The sequence below is a fragment of the Brachycentrus maculatus genome, unplaced genomic scaffold (assembly GCF_059751285.1).
Source record: "Brachycentrus maculatus isolate JH-2025_06_01 unplaced genomic scaffold, ASM5975128v1 h1tg000475l, whole genome shotgun sequence".
In the NCBI taxonomy this organism is placed as follows: Eukaryota; Metazoa; Arthropoda; class Insecta; order Trichoptera; family Brachycentridae; genus Brachycentrus; species Brachycentrus maculatus.
Genome location: NW_028281222.1, coordinates 1,427,650 through 1,452,177, shown reverse-complemented (window position 1 = coordinate 1,452,177; position 24,528 = coordinate 1,427,650). Strand labels below are relative to the sequence as shown.

The window sequence follows — 24,528 nt, the reverse complement described above, 5'->3', positions numbered from 1 at the left end:
CCTTCCCGTATAGTTCTCGGTTATCTATTAGCTACTTATATGTATGTGAATGTTTACTAACCGCCCTATCTTTGTGTTATTCACCACGCACTGGGACTCGGCCACCAAGCTGCAGGTGACCTACTTCCTTCTCCTGAGGAGTGCAACCATGAGCAAATGCTGAAAAGTTCCCGATTAGCCCACACTAGATTATACCTCCTGTTCCCAACACAGATTCAAATAAAAACATTTTGAATCAGTTAGAAGAAAAGCATGGTAGCCGTGTTTGGCTACCATGCTTTCCCTTCCACACCTTCTACCAGAAGGTTCTAGTTCTCAGTTATCTACTAGCCACTTGTATGTTTACTAACCGCCCTACCTTTGTGTCACTCACCACCCACTGGTGATCCCTTCCACAGCTTCCACCAGAAGGTTCTAGTTCTCAGTTATCTACTAGCTACTCGTATGTTTACTAACCGCCCTACCTTTGTGTTACTAACCACCCACCTCTTCCCGTGTAGTTCTCTTCTTACATTAAAATTGAAAAATATTAAATAATCAAATAAATACACATTTTTTTTCTAGTTGGAACTGGAGAGACAGAAGCGAGAAGAGAGTGATTTGAAGAGAGAATTGGCGCAGAAGAACTCGCAGATTGAAGACTTGAAGATGGAGCTGAAGAATAAAATATGTAAATACCAACACCTTTCATGGAATAGTACTAATGTATTTTTTTACTTCATTCCAAATCTTGAGGCGAAACGTGCGGGCTCAAAGGATCATATGGTGTATACATAAGCCTCATATACATACAAAGAAAAAACCATAACATAAAATAATTAAAAGATAATAATAATAATAAAACCCTTACCGCACCCCAATGGTGCATAGGGCACTGCTTCATATAAACGCAGTGTTATCTCGATCGTTTTACACATGAAGGAAAGGTGATCAGCCCTCCACTTCAGGTACCAGTCCAGTGTAATATTGAATAAATATTAGAGTGAAAAAATCACTTATATCTATTAAACCCCCCTGGGAATCGAACCCGGACCATTACACTGCGGAGGCGGACAAAATAATTAAAATAATTAAAAGAAATAACAATAAACCATTAGTAAAATAAAAAGTCCGCCTCTGTAGTGTAATGGTCAGCACGCTCGGCTACCGTTCTGGAGGTCCCGGGTTCGATTCCCAGGGGGGTCAAATAAATATAAGTGATTTTTTCACTCTAATATTTATTCAATATTACCCTGGACTGGTACCTGAAGCGGAGGGCTGATCACCTTTCCTTCGTGTGTAAACGATCAAGATAACACTGTGTTCATATGAAGCAGTGCCCTATGCACCATTGGGGTGCGGATAAGGGTTTTATTTATTATTAAAATAAAAAGAGTACATAGTTATATTGTTATTTTTTATGTGGCCTGATTGGGATGGTATTCGCTACTTTTTACGTAACTATCATCACTACTACTACTACTACCATCACACTGTTTCCCCACAGGGGTAGGCAGAGAGGATGGAACGCCACACTCTTCTGTCCTGACATACACACCTCGCCTCCTTCACATCCATACATCTAGTCATACATGCCCTCCGATTACGCAGACTTTTGACACCGCCAGATTTAAGGTTCTGATTGATCTGATGGTGCCAAGTCTTTTTCGTCGTCCTCGTTCTGTTTTCCCTCTCACATGTCCATACCACCGTAAAGAATCTTTTCAATTATTCCTCGTTCAGCCTTACATTCTTTTCTTATGTCTTCGTTTTTAATTCTGTCATACAATGATTTTCCACACATTCGTCGGAGCGCATTTCAACAGCATTCACTCTGCTTTCATCCTTCCTTTGCCAGTTCCATGTTTCGCTTCCATACATCAATGTCGGTACCAGCACGCCGTTGTGAACCGCTAGCTTGGCTTCCATGGACTTATTTTTATTTGCAATCACTCTGTTCAATGCACCATTTATTCTATTCCCTGCATTCAGTCAATCATTATATAATTTAAATTTATTCTCCAGCGTCTCTTCAAGCCGACGTGGCCCAGGCTCATGCAGACAAGTCGGCGGTGGAGGAGGAGCTTGCTGGGGCACGCTTGCTGCTGGAGAGGCACCAGCGTCAGGCAAAGCACGACTCCAACAGGCTCAACTCGGAGGTAAACCAGCCACATCTTCTTTTCTAGCCTTCTGTCCTACACTGCTAGGCCTCTTTCATATCGTTCCATTCCGAATTCCCGATAACTTAACATATGAACTCTAATGTGTAAAGGCAACTAACTAGCTGTAACTCAAGTTGCGGCTGTTTGGCGTAATACTGCTCAAAGCATTCTTATAACTAGCCTCTATCATATACAATCACAGATTTTACTCCATCTCTTTCCTTTACCAAGATATTCATTATCCAAATAGCCACAAAATTGTATTAATTTGATATATGTGTTGGCAAAAAGCATTATTTTGAGTTAACTTTAAACTCTAACTAACTAACTAACAAACCATCACGCCGCTTCCCCGCAGGGGTAGGCAGAGAGAATAGAGTGCCACACCAACCTGTCCTTGCAAACATTCTTCGCTTCTTCCACGTTCATGCATCTCCTCATACATACCCGCCGATTGTTACGACTCCTAACCTGATCACTTTCAAGTATTTGGCATACCTGATCGTGCCATGTTTTTCTCGGTCTTCCTCTGCTTCTTTTCCCACTAACATCCGCCTCGTAAATCCGTTTTACCGTTCTTTCCTCACTCATTCGTTCCACATGTCCAAACCATCTCAACACACCTTTCTTAATTTTATCGATAATGCTTATCTCAGCTTTGCATTCCTTCCGTATGTCACTATTCGCACATCTATCATACATCGTTTTGTCGCACATTCTTCTGAGAGATCGCATTTCGACTACATTCAGTCTACTTTCATCCTTCTTTTGCCAACTCCACGTTTCACTTCCATACTTCCAGACTCCGTTGTGCACTGCCAGTTTATTTAAACTCGTTTATCTCAAAACTACTGTTTTTAACTTGCGGCTATTTGCCTTTGCACATTCGAGCTACAATACTGTTTTGTCGTTTGAAACGCATTGGACGTAGGCATATTTGTAAAAAAAGATTTGGAAATATGTCATGTGAAGTTAGCCTATAACATTTTGAGTGTGTCCAAATACTAGTTCGCAAAATCTGGGTTATCTCCAATTACATTTCACTCACCAATAGATGTCTCTAGTGAAATTCTAGTGATTCAAGAACAATGTTTCAAAATTGGTTTATACATATAGAACTTCCAAGAATTTGAGTAGTGTGGTTGTCAATAATGGGTAGAATTGGTGAATGTTACATGTGTGTAAAGGTCGTCAGCCCCGTAAATGCCCAGACTTCCATATTCTTCTCCGTCTTTGATGAGATGTCAAAAAATAATATGAAGATAGCCCATTGTGTTTTGCATTCCCGTTTCCATATTTGTGTTATGTTCAGATCCAGTCGGTGCGCCAGAGACTGGACAGGGCTGACGCAGACCTGGTACACTCCCGGAGGGAGAATCTCCGGCTGATTGACCAACTCGCCAACATGGAGAAAGAGGTACTCTCACTGTCTCACCCGTTTGTGTCGGGTGCGGAATCCCATGCTTAGCAATCGGTTCTCAGTGAAGATATATGAGATATTTTTCATTCTTCTAACCCTCACCATTATCCGCACCAATGGTGCATAAGGCACTGTGTCATATTGACGCAGAGTTATGTTGATCGCTATTTACAGAAAGTCAAGGTGATCACTCGTGTGCTTCAGGTGCCAGTCTAGGATATTATAAAATTAATATTATAGTAAAAATATATAGAACTTCCAAGAATTTGAGTAGTGTGGTTGTCAATAATTTTTTTTTATTTATTTCTTAAGTTAGCTTATATTAAAACTAATATAAACTATTATATACATTTACATCATCTTTATATATTTACATTTCCTTACAGTAACTTAGACATTTAATTTTAAATTCTTTCAGACACTTTTCATTCTTCATACATTCAGGCATCTCATCATACATTTTTAAACCCTTATACATCAAGCAATTTTGCGACTCAGCTCTTTTCAATAATGGTAGTCTTATTTTATCCTTTTGTCTAGTAGCATATTCATATTTATATATAATGAGTAGAATTGGTGAATGGTACACCAGCCTATGACGGTCGTCAACCCTGTAAATGCCCAGACTTAAATATTCTTCTTCGTCTTTGATGATATGTCGAAAAATAATATGAAAAATTATATACGCAAAACATCGATAGAAATTCGGGGATTATTGGACAACCCTGAGCGCCATCAGTTGTTCCGACGACAAAGCTCTCTTTAATTTACGTTTAAAGTGGTAAAAACAAATTCTGTTTCAATTCTAAGTATGCAAAGATATTTTCAATAGATGTCACTATGTGTTCAATACATTGGTACATTTTAAATAATTGCTTTTCTTTAGTAAAAGCCCATTTAAAACGGCGCGTAATTTTTGTATGAGCGGCGCTCCGTTCACAGAAAATTATGCGCCTTAAGACGCTTTTGGCAGTTAACCGGTTAAGTGGTATTACACAAAGTGAAGGATGAATGATAAGGAGAATGTTATATTACCAAACCGCAAAGTCAACAATGCTTTTAATATACAAAAGACTTATTAATTTGATTTTTTTTTTGGCAAGATGAACCTGGGAAGCCTGCGACCATCCTCTCCTCGCTCCAACAAGGAAACCAAAGAGAAAGAGCTCTCCAACATGATTCAAAATATGGAGAATAAACATGGTAAGAGAATAAACATTTTTTGAAAAACACGCGTATAATTTATTACTTCACAAATCGCTCACTCTTTTCAAGAACGTCATAAGTCAAAAATCGTCAATTTTCAGTTGTGCATATATTTTCGGAATGCCTAGAAAATGTACTATATCCCAGCAAAAGAGGCATATTTTTAACTTAATATTTACCCGCTACAGGGCAGGAAGTGTTGTTTTTGCATTTTGAAGAAAATGTATTGTTAAATAATTTTTTTAAATAAACTAAATATTTTTCAAATGGAGAAAAAACCTTCAGGTTTTACCTAAAAAGATCAGTTGCACAGTAAAAAGTTCAATAAGTGGCTTGATATTTATTTTTAATACATTGTGTTATATTTTTGAACTTTAAAAACGTTCTCCTGAAAAATCAAGTTTTTTTATTTATGACGTTCTTGAAAGGAGTGAGCGAAATATCACCATTAGCACTTAAAACACCCTAAATCCATACAAAATAAAATGCATAAATAAAATAAAATGTCGTACAGGAGAAATTTGAACCTACCTTTGAAATTTCTTGATTAGGCAGGTGTACCTTGAACAGAAAAAGTTTGCGGAACACTGGTCTACATAACTATGTATGTGTTGAAAAGTAAAAATGAAGGACGAAAGTAGAACTGAATGCAGTCGAAATGTGTTCTCTCAGATGAATATTTGACAAAACGTTATATCGCTCACTCCTTTCAAGAACGTCATAAATCAAAAAACTTGATTTTTCAGGAGAACGTTTTTAAGGTTTAAAAATATAATACAATGTATTAAAAATAAATATCAAGCCACTTATTGAACTTTTTACTGTACAACAGATCTTTTTCGGTAAAACCTGAAGGTTTTTTCTCCATTTGAAAAATATTTAGTATATTTAAATAAAACAATTAAACAATACCTTTTCTTCAAAATGCAAAAACAACACTTTCTGCCCTGTAGCGGGCAAATATTAAGTTAAAAATATGCCTCTTTTGCTGGGATATAGTACATTTTTTGGGCATTCTGAAAACATGCACAACTGAAAATTGACGATTTTTGATTTATGACGTTCTTGAAAGGAGTGAGCGATATGATGGATGTTCCAATGGTGATATTGTAGTCGTACACGAGATTTTGTTCTAGAAGTATCTGCTCTTGCCTCAATCCCATAGGTGGCTATTGGTCGAACACATGTATTGTATATTTTCATTGAAGATTCCATATTTATAATTAATAGAAGCGGAGTCTTCAACAAGTTATACATAGGCTGCTTGGAAATAACAGTTATGGAGCTTACACATCCAATTCCTCTAAACGTCAGAGCTGGAAAAAAAACCCTAATGTGGAACAACTCGTAGTCATACAGGAGAAAGTGACCAACTAACAAAACGTAAAATGTTCAGGAGGGCCATTTGAGTCACTATTGCTATGGCAAGAAAATAAACGTCAATGCAGTTAGTCATTTTTAACAAGTCAATATATTGTACTTTCAAGTTTAAAATCGATTTGGGATTTTTCAATTCAATATTTAAGCTCGTAAGATAGTCAAATAATCAATAATCACGTTTTTGTAAAAAATGGACTTGGTCACTTTCTCCTGTATGACTACGATATGCATTTTATTTTGTATGGATTTAGGATTTTTATGTTCGTTGTTATCATCCCCTTCCGCACACAATGGTGCATAGGGCATTGCATCATGTTATCTCGATCGTTAACACGTGAAGGGAAGGTCACGCTCCTCCCTCCGCTCAGGAAAGAGTCTCTGCTTAATAAAAGCTTTCCTCATTCCAACATAGATGGCTGTTGTGAACTCGCACATACTGTGTCACGAGTTTGATAAAAAAAAATATTTGAAAATTATAAATAGGATTTTAAAAAATACAAAGAATACAATTTTTTTATATGTATGATTTTAAGTTGCTTTTTTATATAATTCAAAATATTTTTATTATTTGCTTTTTCTACTATATATCGCTCACTACTTTCAACAACGTCATACATCAAAAATTATCGAATGCCCAGAAAATGTACTATATCCCAGTAAAAGCGGCATATTTTTAACTTAATATTTACCCGCTACAAGGCAGAAAGTGTTGTTTTTGTATTTTGAAGAAAAAGTATTGTTTAATTATTTTTTTAAATATACTAAATATTTTTCAAATGGAGAAAAAACGTTCAGGTTTTACAAAAAGATCTGTTGCACAGTAAAAAGTGGCTTGATATTTATATTTAATACATTTTATTATATTTTCAAACTTTAAAAACGATCTCCTGAAAAATCAAGTTTTTTGATATCTGATGTTGTTGAAAGGAGTGAGCGATATATCTAATTAAAAGCATTTTACTCTCTTTATAAAAATGTCACCAGTAATTTGCCTCACTTTTATAGCTGCTGAAACACAATCAAAACATTGCTATATTAAAAAAATATATATTTTATTTCAATAGCATGGCAATAATGTGACCGGATATTACAAGTCAGACTTGGTTGTCTCTTGCATTTATTTATTGCCAGCATTCAAAATTAATTTTCATCTGCAATAATTTCCCCAAAAGTAGGTACCTAATTTTAAGAAAATTGGTAGATAAAATTCAGCGGGTAGGTACTATTTAATTTCGCATTATTATATTCTATTTTCAAAAGTCAAGATTTGAAAACAAGTAATCATGTGACATCTATGGACGATGATGTCAAAATTATGTTCTCTTTTTCTTTTATCTATCCAGAAGTAATGGATTTCTCAATGCAAACTAACTTTACTTTCACAAATTATTATGTTCTTCTTCTGTGCGTGTCATGTCAGGCCTCCCTGGCGTCGACTATCACTTGATAGTAAATGTCCTTGTCTTGGGCAGCTCTAAACAGCGCCTCGACGGTCCTGATCCCCGTCCAATCTCATATATTCCGGAGCCCGGAGATCTACCCTTTACCCCACACCTCATCGACCCTCTATTAAGTGCAATAACTCGTACTTCTCTTCTCTTAGCACATGCTTCAGATAGGACACCTTCCGGACCTAATTATTATCAAGATATGTAATGCAAAATAAAAAAAATGCAAAATATTCTGATTTTAATATACTTCTTTTACTTTAACCTTCTTCTTGTGTCCATTATTGAACAAAGGCCTCCCTCTTGGACTTCCACAGTTCTCTGTTGGACGCGATTCTCTTCCAGTACAGGCCCGCCACTTTCCTAATGTCATCGGACCATCTTGTCTGGGGCCTACCCACGCTTCTAGGCCTCCATTCAAGCACCTTTTTCTTCCATCTATCCTCGGGCATATGTGCCACATGACCTATATATGTATATAATAATAATAATAAAACCCTTATCCGCACCCCAATGGTGCATAGGGCACTGCTTCATATAAACGCAGTGTTATCTTTATCGTTTACACATGAAGGAAAGGTGATCAGCCCTCCGCTTCAGGTACCAGTCTAGGGTAATATTGAATAAATATTAGTGTGAAAAAATTACATGTTTATTTGACCCCCCCTGGGAATCGAACCCGGGACCTCCAGAACGGTACCCGAGTGTGCTGACCATTACACTACGGAGGCGGACAAAATATATGTATATACTATAATTTAACATGTAACCATTCTTTCAAATTATATAGAATTTTGAACAAATATTCTGCCAGATTGCATTGCAATTTTTGCACCTGACAAAATCAAGGACAAATAGTTACATTTGTAGAGTCGCAGATAGTGCATTTTTTTCCCGCTCTTTTTTTCTTCCTCTTTTAATGCCTAAGTGAATGTGTAGAGATAACCTGGTCTAATATTTGTGTAATGTCTCCACAGCTCAAACGGTGAGCGAGCTAGAGGCGATGGTCTGTTCCCAGAACAGTCTCATGGACAAACTCACTGCCGAGTGTCACTTGTTGACGTCCAAACTGGACGACGCCAGCCAAAGGCACAAGTAATTACCCCACACCACCTGTATATGTACACACCGCACCACACGCCACTCGCACTTAGCGCTTGTAATGTCCCCGCGGCTCGGAGCGTTCCCACAACAGTCTCATAGACAAACTCACTGCCGAGTGTCACTCATTGACTCACCACATCTCTATGTACAACTGCCACTCGTACTTAGCGCTTTCACAGCCCACATAATATCCCCAGGGCTCGAAATGTTCCCACAACAGCCTCATGGACAAACTCACTACCAAGTGTCAATCATTGACTCACTACATTTTTATATACACCTGCCACACCACATCCCACCCGCACTTAGGGCACCCAGGGCTTGAAATGTTCCCACAACAGTCTCATAGACAAACTCACTGCCGAGTGTCACTCATTGACTCACCACATCTCTATGTACAACTGCCACTCGTACTTGACGCTTTCACAGCCCATGTAATGTCCCCAGGGCTCGGAATGTTCCCACAACAGTCTCATAGAAATACTTTTTACATCACTCATTACATCACCACATGCCAACCGCAGTTGGTCCTCTTGTACCATGACCCGGGCTGAGATCCCATACAAAAGATAATGCTTTATGGTAGATAACTTCTACTTTAAATATTTGTAAAATTTCTTTTGACTTTGTGACCATACTGTTCCACAAGCGGTTTCAAAATATTGAATTTGCTAGAATTAAAGCCTCAAAGTAATGTTATAATTATCTATACCATGTAGATAAAGTATTATCTTTTCTCTGCGATCGCAGCAATCGTAGAATAGGCCCCTTGTATTCTAACACTCTCCTTATCATTCATCATTCACTTTGTGTAATATCATATCATACCCTGCACTGGAAAAGAGTCGCGTCCAATAGAAAACTGTGGAAGTCCAAAAGGCAGGCTTTTGTTCAATACAGGACACAAGAAGGCTGAAGTAAATACCACTTAACAACCCGACTACCAGATTTAGAATAACCATTCATCTCATTTCATCATCAGGTCAACTGTAGACTTGCTAGTCGGTTTAGTGGTAGTGGTATCGACGGTAGTCGTGAAGTAGAGCTTTTAAGTGGTATTACACAAAATGAATGATGAATCATAAGGAGACCGTTATATTACCACACCACAATATCAAAAATGCTTTTAACACACTTCGGACGGGAAAGGTATTTCTACCCGTTTGGTCGATTGATGCTTAAGGACGGGAAGGATATTTTTATCTTCTGCGCCTGCCAAATTTCAAAGTCAGATAATAAGGGATTATTTAAAGTTTTTTATATGAATATTATGTACCAATCTCTTGGTTAAGGTCTTAACTATATGTACACAATTATCGAGTCCTGTCACCAGCGGTCTGCAGACGTAAAAAATACCCGTCCTTGGTGTGTTAATATACAAAAATGCCTTATATTCTAGCCTAAAGTAATTTTTGTTGAAGTTTTTTCTTGTTATTTATTTGTAAGATATTTATTCACTGCAGTATCTGCTATTTACCATCCATATACAGTGGAACTTCTCATAACGAGTATAATTCGTTCCAGAATCTTACTGGTTAAGCGAAACATTTTTTATTTTGACTGGCGCAGAAGTCCCGGCTCAGAAGAAAATGTCGTGAAAGAGGGACTTGCCCTTTCTCTGTAACTCGTTATGTGAAATGTCTGTTTGTTATGTTTGTTTGTTATGAGAGGTGTTCGTTATAAGAGGTTCCACTGTTTATGTCAGCTAATAGCTACACAAGACAACTTTGTACACCCATTTAACCTACTTTATAGGACAGATCACACTACATCAACAACAAAACACAAATGGGAAGATTACAAAATTTGCTTGTGCTCCTTAATTTTTGTCAATTACAAAGTGTTAATTTTATTTATTTATTTATACGGCAAATGGGCCTTTTACAATTGAATATGAAAACAATAAAGAACAGTGCGTTTATATTAAGTAATACACAAAAATATTGATATTTAGTTCAGTAGCTGTTAAGCTTTCTTTGAATGTTTTAGGTCAAAAGCTTTGTTTTAGCGCAGATTCCCTTTTTCCAATCATATAAATTACAATACTTATATAATTCATTATATCGGATATTGGATTATTCACCCTACAGATTTTTAAAATGATCACATTTGCCTCCCTGAAATCAGGTTAGGATAATCTTTCTCAATATCCGCGCTTTCGCACAATCGGGCTGCTTTGGCCGAAATGGCGCTGTGTTCTGATTGGTCTGTTTTGTGTAGGGCAGCCGTCCAGCCAATCAGAGCCAATGAGAACAGAGCGCGGGCCAATCAGCAGCCCCGATCGCCGGGACGGGTCCCCCCCTTCCCGGAGCCGGCCAGTAGGAAGAGAGTGCGGTTCGTCGACTAGCGCGACGCAACCGTCACCCGGGAGCGTTTTCAAATTCCCGCTGTATATCCAGTCGCCCTTTTTACAAGAGAAAAAGGAACCGATCAAGGTCGATATCAGCGTCAAAATTGTCCCCAAGCCGAGAGAAAAGTCGGAGAAACGTAGGAACAAACGCAAGTACGAGGTCAAAGAGCTTGCGTGCGATAAAAACGTCACTTCGAACGACGTAAACAAGCCGGCCGTCAACATCGCCGTGAAATTGGATAACGAGAACGCCGATGAAGCAATGTGTTTGGGTGACGAAAGCAAAATTGTCAAAGACGATGTCGCCGCGTGTCTAACAGAAGACGGTGAAGTGTTAAATGTCAAATCTTTAGAAAATGTTGCCAGTGAAATTCCTTTATCGAAATGTGTTCAAGATTTAGATATTTTAGATGATGTTAATGTTTGTTCGGATCCATTAGTCGAGGAAGCTGATGTGGAAGTCACAGAAGAGTGTGTAGAGAAATTAGAAGAAAGTCTAACTGCCATGGAAGAATAAATCCCATTAATAATACCATTCCGTGCTTTTATCCCGTCTTAGCTTTTAGTACAATATGTAGTACACTATATCATTGTTCGGCATGCAATATCACATATATATAAATCTGAATTTTGAATTAATTGAAAATTTGTTTTTCCAAAAAAAGTCTACTATGAGTCTACTGTGTTTAATAAAAATTTCTATAAATCAAAAGCGTGCTGTTTTTGCGATAAATTTCCATTAATCTAGAGTCTACTGTATTTGCTATAAATTTCCATAAATCGAGAGTCTACTGGATTTGCTTTAAATTTCCATAGATCGAAAGTCCACTGTATTTGCTATAAATTTCCATAAATTGAAAGTCCACTGTATTTGCTATAAATTTCCATAAATTGAAAGTCCACTGTATTTGCTATAAATTTCTATAAATCGAAGGTCCACTGTATTTGCTATAAATTTCCATAAATCAAAAGTCTACTGTATACGCTTTTTTAAATGTATTTTTCGATTCCAAATGTGTACCATTTAAAATGTCCCGTTACTTGTGAAGGCATCACAATTTCCCTAATAAGCATTCTTCAATGCCAAATACATAACATTACCGTGTATGTAGCAATAGTAAAAGGTAATTATACGTTTTTTTATACAATAATTACATTTGTTTATTGGTAAACAAACTCTTTTATTTACCTTTTTTAAACCTAACCTAACATTATTAACACACTATAGACGGGAAAGGTATTTTTACCCGTTGGGTCGATTGATGCTCAAGGATGGGAAGGGTGTTTTTACCTTCTGCGCCGGCCTTATTTCAAAGTCAGAATAGAAGGAATTACATATTTAATGTTTTTATATGAATATTATGTACCAATCTTTTTGAGAAGTTCTTAACTATGTGTACATATGTAATTATCAAATCCCGTCACCAGCGGTCCGCAGGTGTAATTTTTCACCCGTCCAAAGGGTGATAATGACTATCTTGTCAATTTAACATGCAAAATATGCACGTTTTGAAAGAGAAATTAGATGTGTACAATTAGGTATATTGTATTGTTATCTCGCTCAATTTGTGAAAAATAATATTGGAAAAAATCAATGACGAAAAATTATGTAATGTAATCAAACATCCATTTTACGAAGTCAGTAAATCAAAGTAAAAAAAAGCACAGCAACACATACAGACATACACACATATACACATATATATACACATGTACATGATATAATTTTATTTTTTAAATGTAAGTTAGAAAAAGCGCACATTTTTTTCCTGCTAGTGTTCTGCAGATGCACATTTTTTATAATGATTAAACAAAAAACACAAACTCCTGAGTTACTATACAGACCTGAATGATGGAAGTTTAACTTCTGAAACATGTAGTCTATAATAAAACTCAAGTGGTAAAAACAAGTGTTTTCTTTAATCATTGTAACATGTCTTACCACAAAGTTAATGCCTTTTGCATTTTTGGACCGAGTAGAATCTACATCCAAAAAAAAAAAAACGCACTAGAAAAAAAATGTCCCTTGCTGTGTTTTGAGTTTGGACAGCCGATGTATGGTAGATGTTCTAATGGTGAAAATAGATGATTTAAGAAAACACTTGTTTTTTACCACTTGAGTTTTATTATAGACTACATGTTTCAGAAGTTAAACTTCCATCATTCAGGTCTGTATAATAACATGTTATTATACAGACCTGAATGATGGAAGTTTAACTTCTGAAACATGTAGTCTATAATAAAACTCAAGTGGTAAAAAACAAGTGTTTTCTTTAATCATTGTAACATGTCTTACCACAAAGTTAATGCCGAAACAATAAATAAAATACACATTTTTTATCATATTAACACGTTGACTGCCACAGCAATTTTCAGAATTCCAGTTTAAAAAGCCTTACATTAAATCATATTATATCATTAAAAACTTTAATTATAGTACATAGTTATGTTTTCTGTTCATTTATTAATAAATTATCTGTTCATGTAAGCCAGCATTGATTTTTCGTTTTCTTACCACGCGCCATCTATCTATATTAGCACTGATATACTAGGAATTAGATGGTAGCTACAGGAATATGGCAAGTAGACACAGTAGGAGATAACTCCTAGTCGGCGTCCTAGCAAAGAACGCAATCCTAGAGTTATCTCGTAGTTGGCAGTCAACGTGTTAATATCCCACATTTCTTGTCTGTAGGTTTTGTTACGTAGAATTTCAATACCTTTTTAATATAAAATTCTTTAAAATTTTATCATTATTCCTGCATTTGTTAGTAAGCAAGCGCACATCGCTCACTCCTTTCAAGAACGTCATAAATCAAAAATCGTCAATTTTTAGTTGTGCATGTTTTCGGAATGCCCAGAAAATGTACTATATCCCAGCAAAAGCGGCATATTTTTAACTTAATATTTACCCGCTGCAGGGCAGAAAATGTTGTTTTTGCATTTTTAAGAAAAGGTATTGTTTAATTATTTTTTTAAATATACTAAATATTTTTCAAATGGAGAAAAAACCTTCAGGTTTTACCTAAAAAGATCTGTTGCACAGTAAAAAGTTCAATAAGTGGCCTGATATTTATTTTTAAAACATTGTGTTATATTTTTAAACTTTAAAAACGTTCTCCTGAAAAATCAAGTTTTTTTTATTTATGACGTTCTTGAAAGGAGTGGGCGATATGTTTTTCTACTTTTGTTCCGCAGATGCACATTTTTTATTTTATTGATATCCAACATTTCTAGTTTGTAGATTTTGTTATATTGAATTTTAATATGAAATTCAATAAAATTTTCATATTATTCTTGCATTTGTCAGTATATTAGAAAGAACGCACATGTTTTTTTGCTTGTGTTTCCGCATACGCACATATTTCATCGTATCGTCATCCAACATTTCTAGTTCGTAGATTAAACAATTTGCATATTGCAGGAGCGAAAAGATGGTCTGGTCCGATCGCAATGCGGAACTAATGCGAAAGTTGCGCGGCGTTTGGCAAAATTACAAAAAACACTGCCCCGCCGTTCACTCCAAACACGCTTTATCTCCCCTGACCAGTGAGCCATCCACCGCCGACCTCTCGTCCAGCGATACCGCCAAACCAGCCAAGTACAATCGCCCCGACGGTAAGAACCATTCTCGGGACACGTCCAGCGATGAAATGCCCAACTTTCATCGGGACAGCAATCTCAGCGATGAAGTCTCATCAAATATCATGAATAACTCTTTCACCAACGAGGCCAGTCGTCGCGGCTATCGAAACAACGATCTGGCGTCGCTTGACTTCACCAACGAGACTTCGAATCTGCGGCTGCCCGAGAGTGGTTCTTACGCGGACGATAGGATTTTGGACGGTTTTTGCGGCGACGCGGACAATAGGGACCGTACTTTGTATCATACGCTGGCCCATAGTGACACAAGTAGCGATATTGACACACAGTATGAAAAGGTAGTGTAGATGTTTATTTTATTTTTTTTTTATTCATTTAATACTGTTACAAAAAATATTTAGTGGAACCTCTCATAACGAGTAATTTGCATTGATTAAGAAAACACTTGTTTTTATACCACTTGAGTTTATTAATGACTACTAGTATCGGAAGCTAAACTTCCATCGTCAGGTCTGAATATTAACTTATTAAGTTATTATTCAGACCTGACGATGGAAGTTTAGCTTCCGAAGCTAGTAGTCATTAATAAACTCAAGTGGTATAAAAACAAGTGTTTTCTTAATCATTGTAACATGTCTTACAACAATGTAAATGCCGAAACAATAAATAAAGTAATTTGCATAACAGCAAAAAAATGTGAAAAAGTTGCTCCCAAAATTTAAAAAAAAATCTAGTAAGACAGTTATATTCCAATTGATAAAAAATCTTTTGTCCTCTGCTCCACATACTGTTGTAATAGATACGAGTGACAAAAATTTAAGCTTGGAATTTAAATAAATCATACAAATGATGAAAAAAATGTCAAATAACATCCGACATGGGACCTAAGAGGAAAAAATCCATGTCGAATGAGATTCGACATTGGACCAGTAAAGGTTAACGATGGGGACTGACCGGAGTCATTTGGTCGTAACGTAACACGTTGCGATGCGAGCATACGTTTAGTCAGTCATAGTATAGTCAGTACAGCGTTCCGATTACTCCATCCGATATTCGGATGCTCGTCGCGAATGTTACGTTACGACAAAATGCTCCGGTCAGTCCCCACCTTTACGAGTGACATTTCGCATAACGAGTTACAGGGAAAGAGCAAGTCCCCTTTTCACGACATTTACTTGTGAGCCGGGACTTCCGAGCCAGTCAAAATAAAAAATATTTCGCTTAACGAGTAAGATTCTGGAACTAATTATGCTCATTATGAGAGGTTTCACTGTAATTTAATTCATTTACTAGACATTTCTACTTTTGACATATCTTATACTAGTTACACTGTGGCTCTCCTAAAAAAAGCTCTTGTGCTTGGAGATAGACTTACCTTCAGTATTTATTGTTTATACTTAATTGATCATGTAATTGTTTTTTTTTTTCTTCGTATTATTATTATTTTATTCTTATTTTCAACTGACATGTCGCTCACTCCTTTCAAGAACGTCATAAATTAAAAATTGACAATTTTCAGTTGTGCATGTTTTCGGAATGCCCAGAAAATGTACTATATCCCAGCAAAAGCGGCACATTTTAAACCTTATATTTACCCGCTACAGGGCAGAAAGTGTTGTTTTTGCATTTTGAAGAAAAAGTATTGTTTAAATATTTTATTAAATATATTAAATATGTTTCAATTGGAGAAAAATCCTTCAGGTTTTACCTAAAAAGATCTGTGCACAGTAAAAAGTTCAATAAGTGGCTTGATATTTATTTTTAATACATTGTATTATATTTTTAAACTTTAAAAATTTCTCCTAAAAAATCAACTTTTTTATTTATGACGTTCTTGAAAGGAGTGAGCGATGTATTAAAAGCATTTAATTTATTTTTAAGAATTCTAATATCTTCAATTTTTATTTATTTATAAGGAGGTTATTTAAATACTTGCATTTCGTTATTTTTTAATCATTTCAGAATGTCGCAGATGAACTTTCTTTTAGATTAATATATTTATCACCCTTTTATATTTATTTTTGTCCGCCTCCATAGTGTAATGGTCAGCACGCTCGGCTACCGTTCTAGAGGTCCCGGGTTCGATTCCCAGGAGGGGGGGTTAAATAAATACAAATGATTTTTTCACTCTTATATTTATTCAATATTCTTCTGGACTGGTGTACCTGAAGCGGAGGACTAATCACCTTTCCTTCATGTGTTAACGATCGAGATAACACTGCGTTTATATGATGCAGTGCCCTATGCACCATTGGGGTGCGGATGAGGGTTTGAAGAAGAAGATATTTATTTATTGTGAGAGTTTTAGCTAGATCTGTTTTTCTCCTGTTAATCCTTTGTGGATGTTATCTGCTTTTGAAATGTAAAAACACAATGTGACCAATTTGTTTTATGTCGCTTTTACTAACTTGGTTTTATAAATTATAGTGTCATTTTGTGTAAATTTGTATAAATTATTGTGTCATTGACATCTCAACAAAGATGAACGTCATGGGCTGGTTTAAGTCATCACTTTACATACGTGTAACATTCACCAATTCTACCCATGATTGACGACCGCACTACTCAATGTTGAGATGTCAAAAAATGATGTAAAAAACAACTCCTAAATGGAGATAATCCAGATGTGTGAACGAGTGTTTGGACACACTCAAATTGTTGTTTATTATATTGTGGGTATACTGGCAAAAAAGGTTAACTCTAAAATCCCTGTTTGAATAATCCCTGTTATTTAAAGCTTTTAGCCTGAATAAAATACCCGCTATTATATTTAAAGTTTAATTTACTTTTAAAATCACATAAATATGTATGACATTTTAAACTACTTACTATATTATTCTCAACTCATTTTTACTTTTATTTTTTTTGTCCGCCTCCGTAGTGTAATGGTCAGCACGCTCGGCTACCATTCTGGAGGTCCCGGGTTCGATTCCCAAGGGGGGTAAAATAAATATAAGTGATTTTTTCACTGTAATATTTATTCAATATTACCATGGACTGGTACCTGAAGCGGAGGGCTGATAACCCTTCCTTCATGTGTAAACGATCAAGATAACTCTGCGTTTATACGACACAGTGCCCTATGCACCATTGGGGTGCGGATAAGGGTTTTATTATTATTATTATTATTAACCTTTTGTTGCCAATACTCTCACAATATTATTGTGTCAAATGTGTGTAATATTGTGGGCACGTTTCTGTATGTGTGTGTTTCCCGTTGTTGTTTCCAGAGATGAAATGGCCTCTCTCCAAAGTAAACTAGAGCTGTTGTCCGCGAGAGTCACGCAGGCCTCACTAACCCCATCCTCTAACATAGGTTATACAGGTACCGTCCGCGACACGATGCCGCTGCGCACACGCTTAGATAAACACAGTTTTACACAGTAAATACCACTACAGTAGAGTGTCGGTTATCCGACCTACCGCGGCAATGTCTCTTTCCTTTACCCGACTGAACGCATTATATTTACGCACCAGGGGACAGTCCTCAATGCTTACATAGCTTATTTATTGTAACTGCAGACAGTTGGTTGAATTCCATATTGAATTGTTGGGTAATATATCCAAAATAAAACAAGGTTTGTTGGATTGAATTCTACATTTATTTATGTATATGTTAATGCGTGACGCGTTTCGTCTTCGTGGATTTACTTAGTAAATACCACTATTTTCACAGTGGTTTTATATGCAGCGATACTGTTACTTTTAGTTTTTTTTAATGTGTTGTGTTTAATGGTTATGGTCCTGTGGTTAGTGTCGCGGACTCTCGAGTCAGAGTCTCCGGGTTCAAACCCACTCTACCACAATTTGATACCTATTTTTAACACATTTCAGACGGATGTTTTTTACGCCTGCAGAATAATTATTATGTACATATGGTTAAGACCTTAAAAAAGGGATTGGTACATAATATTCACATAAAAACATTTAAAATATAATTTCTTCTTTTCTGCCTTGGTCTTAGGATATTATCAAACACTGACATTGGTCAGTGATTGATAATGTCTTAAGAAGACGAAACGCGTCACGTATTAACATATACAGAAATAAATGAAGAATTCAATCCAACAAACCTTGTTTTATTTGGATATATTACCCAACAAGCTTACATAGCTCTTTCGTTGAAAGGATGTGTTGCGCGCATTGTTGATGTTTTAGTTTGTTACATTCAGTTATATTCACATATCGGTAGTGTAAAGGCAAAGGGGTATATCTGTCAAATTTTTCATTTTCTAAGTTTGTTTCACAAACTGTCTAAAATAGTGTATTCCATAACCTGGCAAAAGGATATAGCTGTAGTTGCAATACTTATTTAGTTTTATTAAGATATGTACATATAAAAATACATAAAACACATGAGTTATTTAATTTCACAGTTTGTTTTTACTCTCCTGTAAAATTTGGTCTGAGACAGATATACCCCTTTGCCTTTACACTACCGATATGTACCGTAGAACGGGGCTACTTGAACATTGATGTGTTACTTGAGCCCAGTACAAAAAAAATTTTAAGATCTGTATTTGGTCTACAATAATAAACGTATCGACATGATTCATTGTTTCCCTGACAGGTGACACTAATTGTCACGATACATTCATTATTGTAGACCAAATACAGGTTTAAATATTTTTTTGTACTGGGCTCAAGTAACACATCAAAGTTCAAGTAGCCCCGTTCTACGGTACAGATTTGAAAAGTTTAATTAACACATTTTAAATGTGGTTTTTTGTCATTTTATTTTTATCCAACCTTGCCACGGCTGGTCGGATAATCGAGACTCTACTGTATTAAAAAACGCATAATGTATAAGAAGTAAATGACCAAATTTAGAATGTATTTGAATATTTACTTTAATCAATCGTGTTTAAAGCAAAAAGTGTCCAAAATTTATTTATTTAAAAAATAAAAACATTTGTTTTTATTTTTATTATTTACAAAAATGACACACTAAGGACGGGAAAGGTATTTCTACCCGTTTGGGTGATTGATTTTTATTTTTACCTTCTGCGCCGGCCTCATTTCAAAGGCAGAAAAGAAGGAATTACATAATTAATGTTTTTGTATGAATATTATGTACCAATCCCTTTTTTAAGGTCTTAACTATATGTTCATAATAATTTTTCCGCAGGCGCAAAAAACATCCGTCCGAAATGTGTTAAAAATAGGTATCAAATTGTGGTAGAGTGGGTTTGAACCCGGAAACTCTGACTCAAGAGTCCGCGACACTAACCACGGGACCACAACCATTAAACACAACACATTAAAAAAAAACTAAAAGTAACAGTATCGTGGCATATAAAACTATTTTGGAAAACGTGGTATTTACTAAGTAAAACTTTGATTAAAAATAGATAGATTTCACCAAAAAGTGACTGCCGAATCAATTAATAAATTGAGTTAATAGCCAACGAGAGTTGAACTGGTATTCTGTTGGTGATTCCTTCTTACACATTGTTGTCGGGCGGTTTTGTTCATCAACCCCGACACTAATTATACTCGGACAGTCTGCCGCCCGACCCTCAGTATACTGATCACAAGTAACCACAAACCCAATTCATATCTGTACAATATTTCTTGGCGTCTCTCGCGCTCTACCAAAAGTAAGCAAATAGGACACTTATAAGCGTCTTATGCTCTCTACCAACAGTATGCAAAAGACACTTTTAAGCGTTTCCTGCACACAATGTGTCAACAAATTGTTTTTGGCGTGCACGAATTTTGCGTTTCAGAAACCTTATGTGTAGCAGTGTGCACATTTTTGTGCATTTCAGTTACCTTCGACTTCATACGACAACAAAAAAACACATCTTTAGCATCTAATTTCTTGTCACTATAATACAAAAATATTATCAATTCTTTTCTGTCATTATACTTTCATTGTGATCTAACATCACCCGCGTCAAATTACATTTCTTTAATAAACTCCTCCGTGACCAATGTGTTGAGAACCAACGCCGACATGGCACCTTTCAATGCAGTGCCCTATGCACCATTGGAAGAAGATGAAGATTCAACTTAAAAACATACCAATTCAACTCATCCTTTTGAAAACCTTAAACCGATTCACGCCAATTTTAATTCACACCTTATGTGCACTCAATTTGAATTTTATTTTATTAATGTTATTTGTATAATAAAACAACAACTGTATAGTTTTTTCCTATATTATTTTATCTGACCAGTGACCTAGTTTTCTAGTTTCTAGTTTCGACTGGTGGGAGGTTAAGACAAAATTCTCTAGTTATAGCTCTACCTGAATGAGCGGGGCTTTTTTTTCAATGAACGCGGTGGAACAGTGTTTTTTTAACACTCAAATTCTCCCATATGTTGAACTCACAGCTAAAGTATCAACATTCAATATCAATTATAGCTATGTGGCAAGGGTTAAAACCATGATTTTTTTACAATTTTTCTAACAAAATTAATTTAAATAGAATGAATTTAAGTTGTATATTATAATTATAATTGTTAATAACTTATGGAAAGGGTTTTAAGATGTATTTTATAAAAAATATATATATAGATATCAATTTTTGCAGGTATACTTCAATAGTAATAGCAACTCATGCAGTAGTGAAACATGGAGTTGGCAAACAAGGATGAAAGTAGACTGAATGCAGTCAAAATGCCAACTCTCAGTACGGTAAAACACAGTAAGGGACATTTTTTTGTATTACGTTATTTTTGCATTTTTGGACCGAGTAGAATCTACATCCAAAAAAAAAAAAACGCACTAGAAAAAAAAGTCCCTTGCTGTGTTTTGAGTTTGGACAGCCGATGTATGGTAGATGTTCTAATGGTGAAAATAGATGTTCTAATGGGAAGAATGCAAGGCCGAGATGAGCATTATCAATAAAATTAAGAAAGATGTGTTGAGATGGTTTGGACATGTGAATCGAATGAATGAAGAAAGAACTGCAAACAAAAAATGAGGCAAATGCGGTTGGTAATAGAAGCTGAGGAATACTTACCACGATCATAAATCGGGCGTGGTCAGGTCAGGAGTCGGAATAATCGGGGGGTATACATGAGGAGATGCATGAATGTGGATGAGGCGAGGATTATTTTCAAAGACAGACAAAGGTGTGGCATTCTATTCTCTATGCCTAGCCCTGCAAGCGCATTTTGCATTCCGACTGCATTCAGTCTACTTTTATCCTTCTTTTGCCAACTCCATGTTTCGCTTGCATACATTAGGGTTGATGATACCAGGTGTGTACTCCGTTGTGTACTGCCAGTCTAGCTTTCGCCGAAAGGTTTTAATTTGCATGCATTACAAAATTTTAATACTTCAGTAACCTGAAGGACCCTGTAATGCTGGTAGAAACGTAGGAAGGAGAAAATATTACAACAAATAACTTTTTATATATAATTTATATTTGAAGCACTAACTTTGTGATTTTCCATTTTATAATTAAAATGTAACTTTGTTTTAAAATCACTATTTTCACTTTGTTTTATAATCACTTTTTATAGTGATTTTAAAACAAAGTTACATTTCAATTATAAAATAACTTTTTATTGCTTTTATTTGTGAATGTTCTTTGAGTATGTAAAATATATTCTTAGGATTATTTTTTTAAATATATTTTCGTTTGAAAAATTACTACCAACTAAAGCACATCCTTCATATAATTAACAATCAACTAAACATTGCATCAATTTAATGCAGTGCCCTATGCACCATTGAGTGTAGATGGTCATTAGTAGTATTGTTCTCTATTTTTTTTAACGTTGAATTTTTTTACTGTAATTATATTTATATATGTGATTTTTTCACTCTAATATTTATTCAATATTACACTGGACTGGTACCTGAAGTGGAGGGCTGATCACCTTTCCTTCATGTGTACACGATCGAGATAACACTGCGTTTATATGACGCAGTGCCCTATGCACCATTGGGGTGCGGTAAGGGTTTTATTATTTATTATTTATTAATTATATTTCAATATAATTACAATAATTTAAACTAGCACGGAGTTCTACAAATTAAACGCCAAATCCATAAATCAATAATAATGATTTATAAAAACTACAGAGTATACATTATAAAAACTGAGTACACAAAGCTAATTTAATACGCACTAATTTAATACATCACTTTGCATATTAAATTAGATTTAAGTTTTGTACTGACATTTCTTAGTGGAATTGCATTTTATAGAATAAAATAAAAACTATGTAATTTTTTCCACACAGATTTTATTTGACCGGCAACCGGGTTTCGTCGTAACTGACATCATCAAACTGGTGTGAGGCTGTATAGAATTTATAAAATCATGTATAAAACATGAAATTCATAAAATCATGGTTTTCAACTTCTGCCTTGTTGTGTATATAACATAGAATTTTGTCTAGCCTCACACCAGTCTGATGATGTCGGTCAAGACGAAACCCGGTTGCTGTTCAAATAAAATTCATGTGGGAAAATTACATAGTTATTAGAAGTGATGTCTGAGATAGTGCCATATTAGCGCAACCATACTGCATTAATGAAATTTAAAATTCTAATTGCGATGTTGAATTTGCAGCACCAATCCCGCACAATGCCTCCTCGCCCACAGACAAGCGCGCTACTGAGCCACCCGTCTCCCGCCAAAACTCTAGAGGGATTGTCTACGGGAGCGATGGCAACCAGCACTCCACTGAAGGATTCACAGCCCCCACTCCGGGACCTCCTGACGCTGAGCCCCATCAGAGAATGCCGAGTCGGCAATCCAGTCGAACCGACGTAGCATCTGTCCCGCCCAACGAAGACGCGATAAACCCACACAACTCTCCCATTAGCGCTAAGAATAATTTAGTTTTAAGCCCCCTAGAAAGTAGCGAGCACAATCCGGAAGAAAATATGGAATACGATCCCAATCAAGAGTATACGGAGCAGCAATACGCCGAACCTGATCAAGGATATGTGGATCCCAATCAAGAATACGCAGACCAAGAGTATACAGACCCGAATCAACAGTACACGGACCCAAATCAACAATATGCAGACCCGAATCAACAGTATACAGACCCCAATCAACAATATGCAGACCCGAATCAACAATATGCAGACCCGAATCAGGAATATACGGACCCGAACCAAGAATATGCAGACCCAAATCAGCAGTACACAGACCCAAATCAACAGTACACGGACCCAAATCAACAGTATGCAGAACAGGAATATACAGAACAACAAGCAGATTATCCCGCAGAAAATCAATAGTATTTTTACGTCTTACAAAGGTGGAATGAAAAAAAATAGGATATGGGTATGTTCAGGGGACAAATTCAGACTTGCCATTTTAAAGTGTCTTATCAAAGTTACGAACCATTTTTCCGAGACGGAAAATTAACATTTCTACCAGTAGATGGCACTATATTTCTGAGATGAAAATTAATATTGTAATTTATCGTTTTACCATTAAAAGGAATATAATTTTAAAAATTACTTGTACTTGACTACATACAAAGAATGTTATGTACTTAAGTAAGCTTCTTTTATTTCATTTAAATTATTTATTTGTTGCTCGTGTTTGTTTATATTTGATGTTTATATTCTATCATATTTATTTTTATGGAATAAAAAGTACTTACCCAAACCAATCAACTGTTATGCTGATTTTATCCGACACACTTTGGCTGCAAGAAGACCTTCAATCCTTACCAGCTAGCAACATGGTCACATTCTGTCATAAAATTAAAAAAAAAAACAAAATATAACACACACTTGAGTGTTCACCATGTGAACAACAAGATCCAAAACACAGAAACACATCAAACAAAACCGAACACATAACTTTTTTGGTCAATAGAACTTTGATATTATTTTTTGACTGACCGTCGTAGGATTATTATTTAGACCGTCAACTTTCATCTCACTATAGA

The 24,528-nt window shown here is 35.8% G+C and overlaps 1 protein-coding gene across 14 annotated transcripts in view; it reads left to right on the top strand.

The window, feature by feature from the left end:
• The window catches only part of LOC148302137 (serologically defined colon cancer antigen 8 homolog), a 40,166-nt gene extending 15,914 nt beyond the window's left edge, over positions 1 to 24,252 (top strand). For 2 of the 14 annotated variants that reach the window (XM_088272044.1, XM_088272046.1), the window contains exons 9-15: positions 565 to 670; positions 2,005 to 2,138; positions 3,454 to 3,558; positions 4,665 to 4,764; positions 8,573 to 8,690; positions 14,474 to 14,990; positions 23,187 to 24,246. In XM_088272044.1, coding sequence (XP_088128170.1) covers positions 565 to 670; positions 2,005 to 2,138; positions 3,454 to 3,558; positions 4,665 to 4,764; positions 8,573 to 8,690; positions 14,474 to 14,990; positions 23,187 to 23,390 — 1,284 coding nt within the window. In that variant the 3' untranslated portion in view covers positions 23,391 to 24,246. Of the gene's footprint in view, positions 1 to 564; positions 671 to 2,004; positions 2,139 to 3,453; positions 3,559 to 4,664; positions 4,765 to 8,572; positions 8,691 to 10,919; positions 12,258 to 14,473; positions 14,991 to 17,882; positions 17,978 to 23,186 lie in introns of those variants that run through there. The other 12 variants (XM_088272045.1, XM_088272049.1, XM_088272047.1 and 9 more) reach the window with 10 other exon arrangements.
• The last annotated feature ends 276 nt before the right edge of the window (positions 24,253 to 24,528 follow it).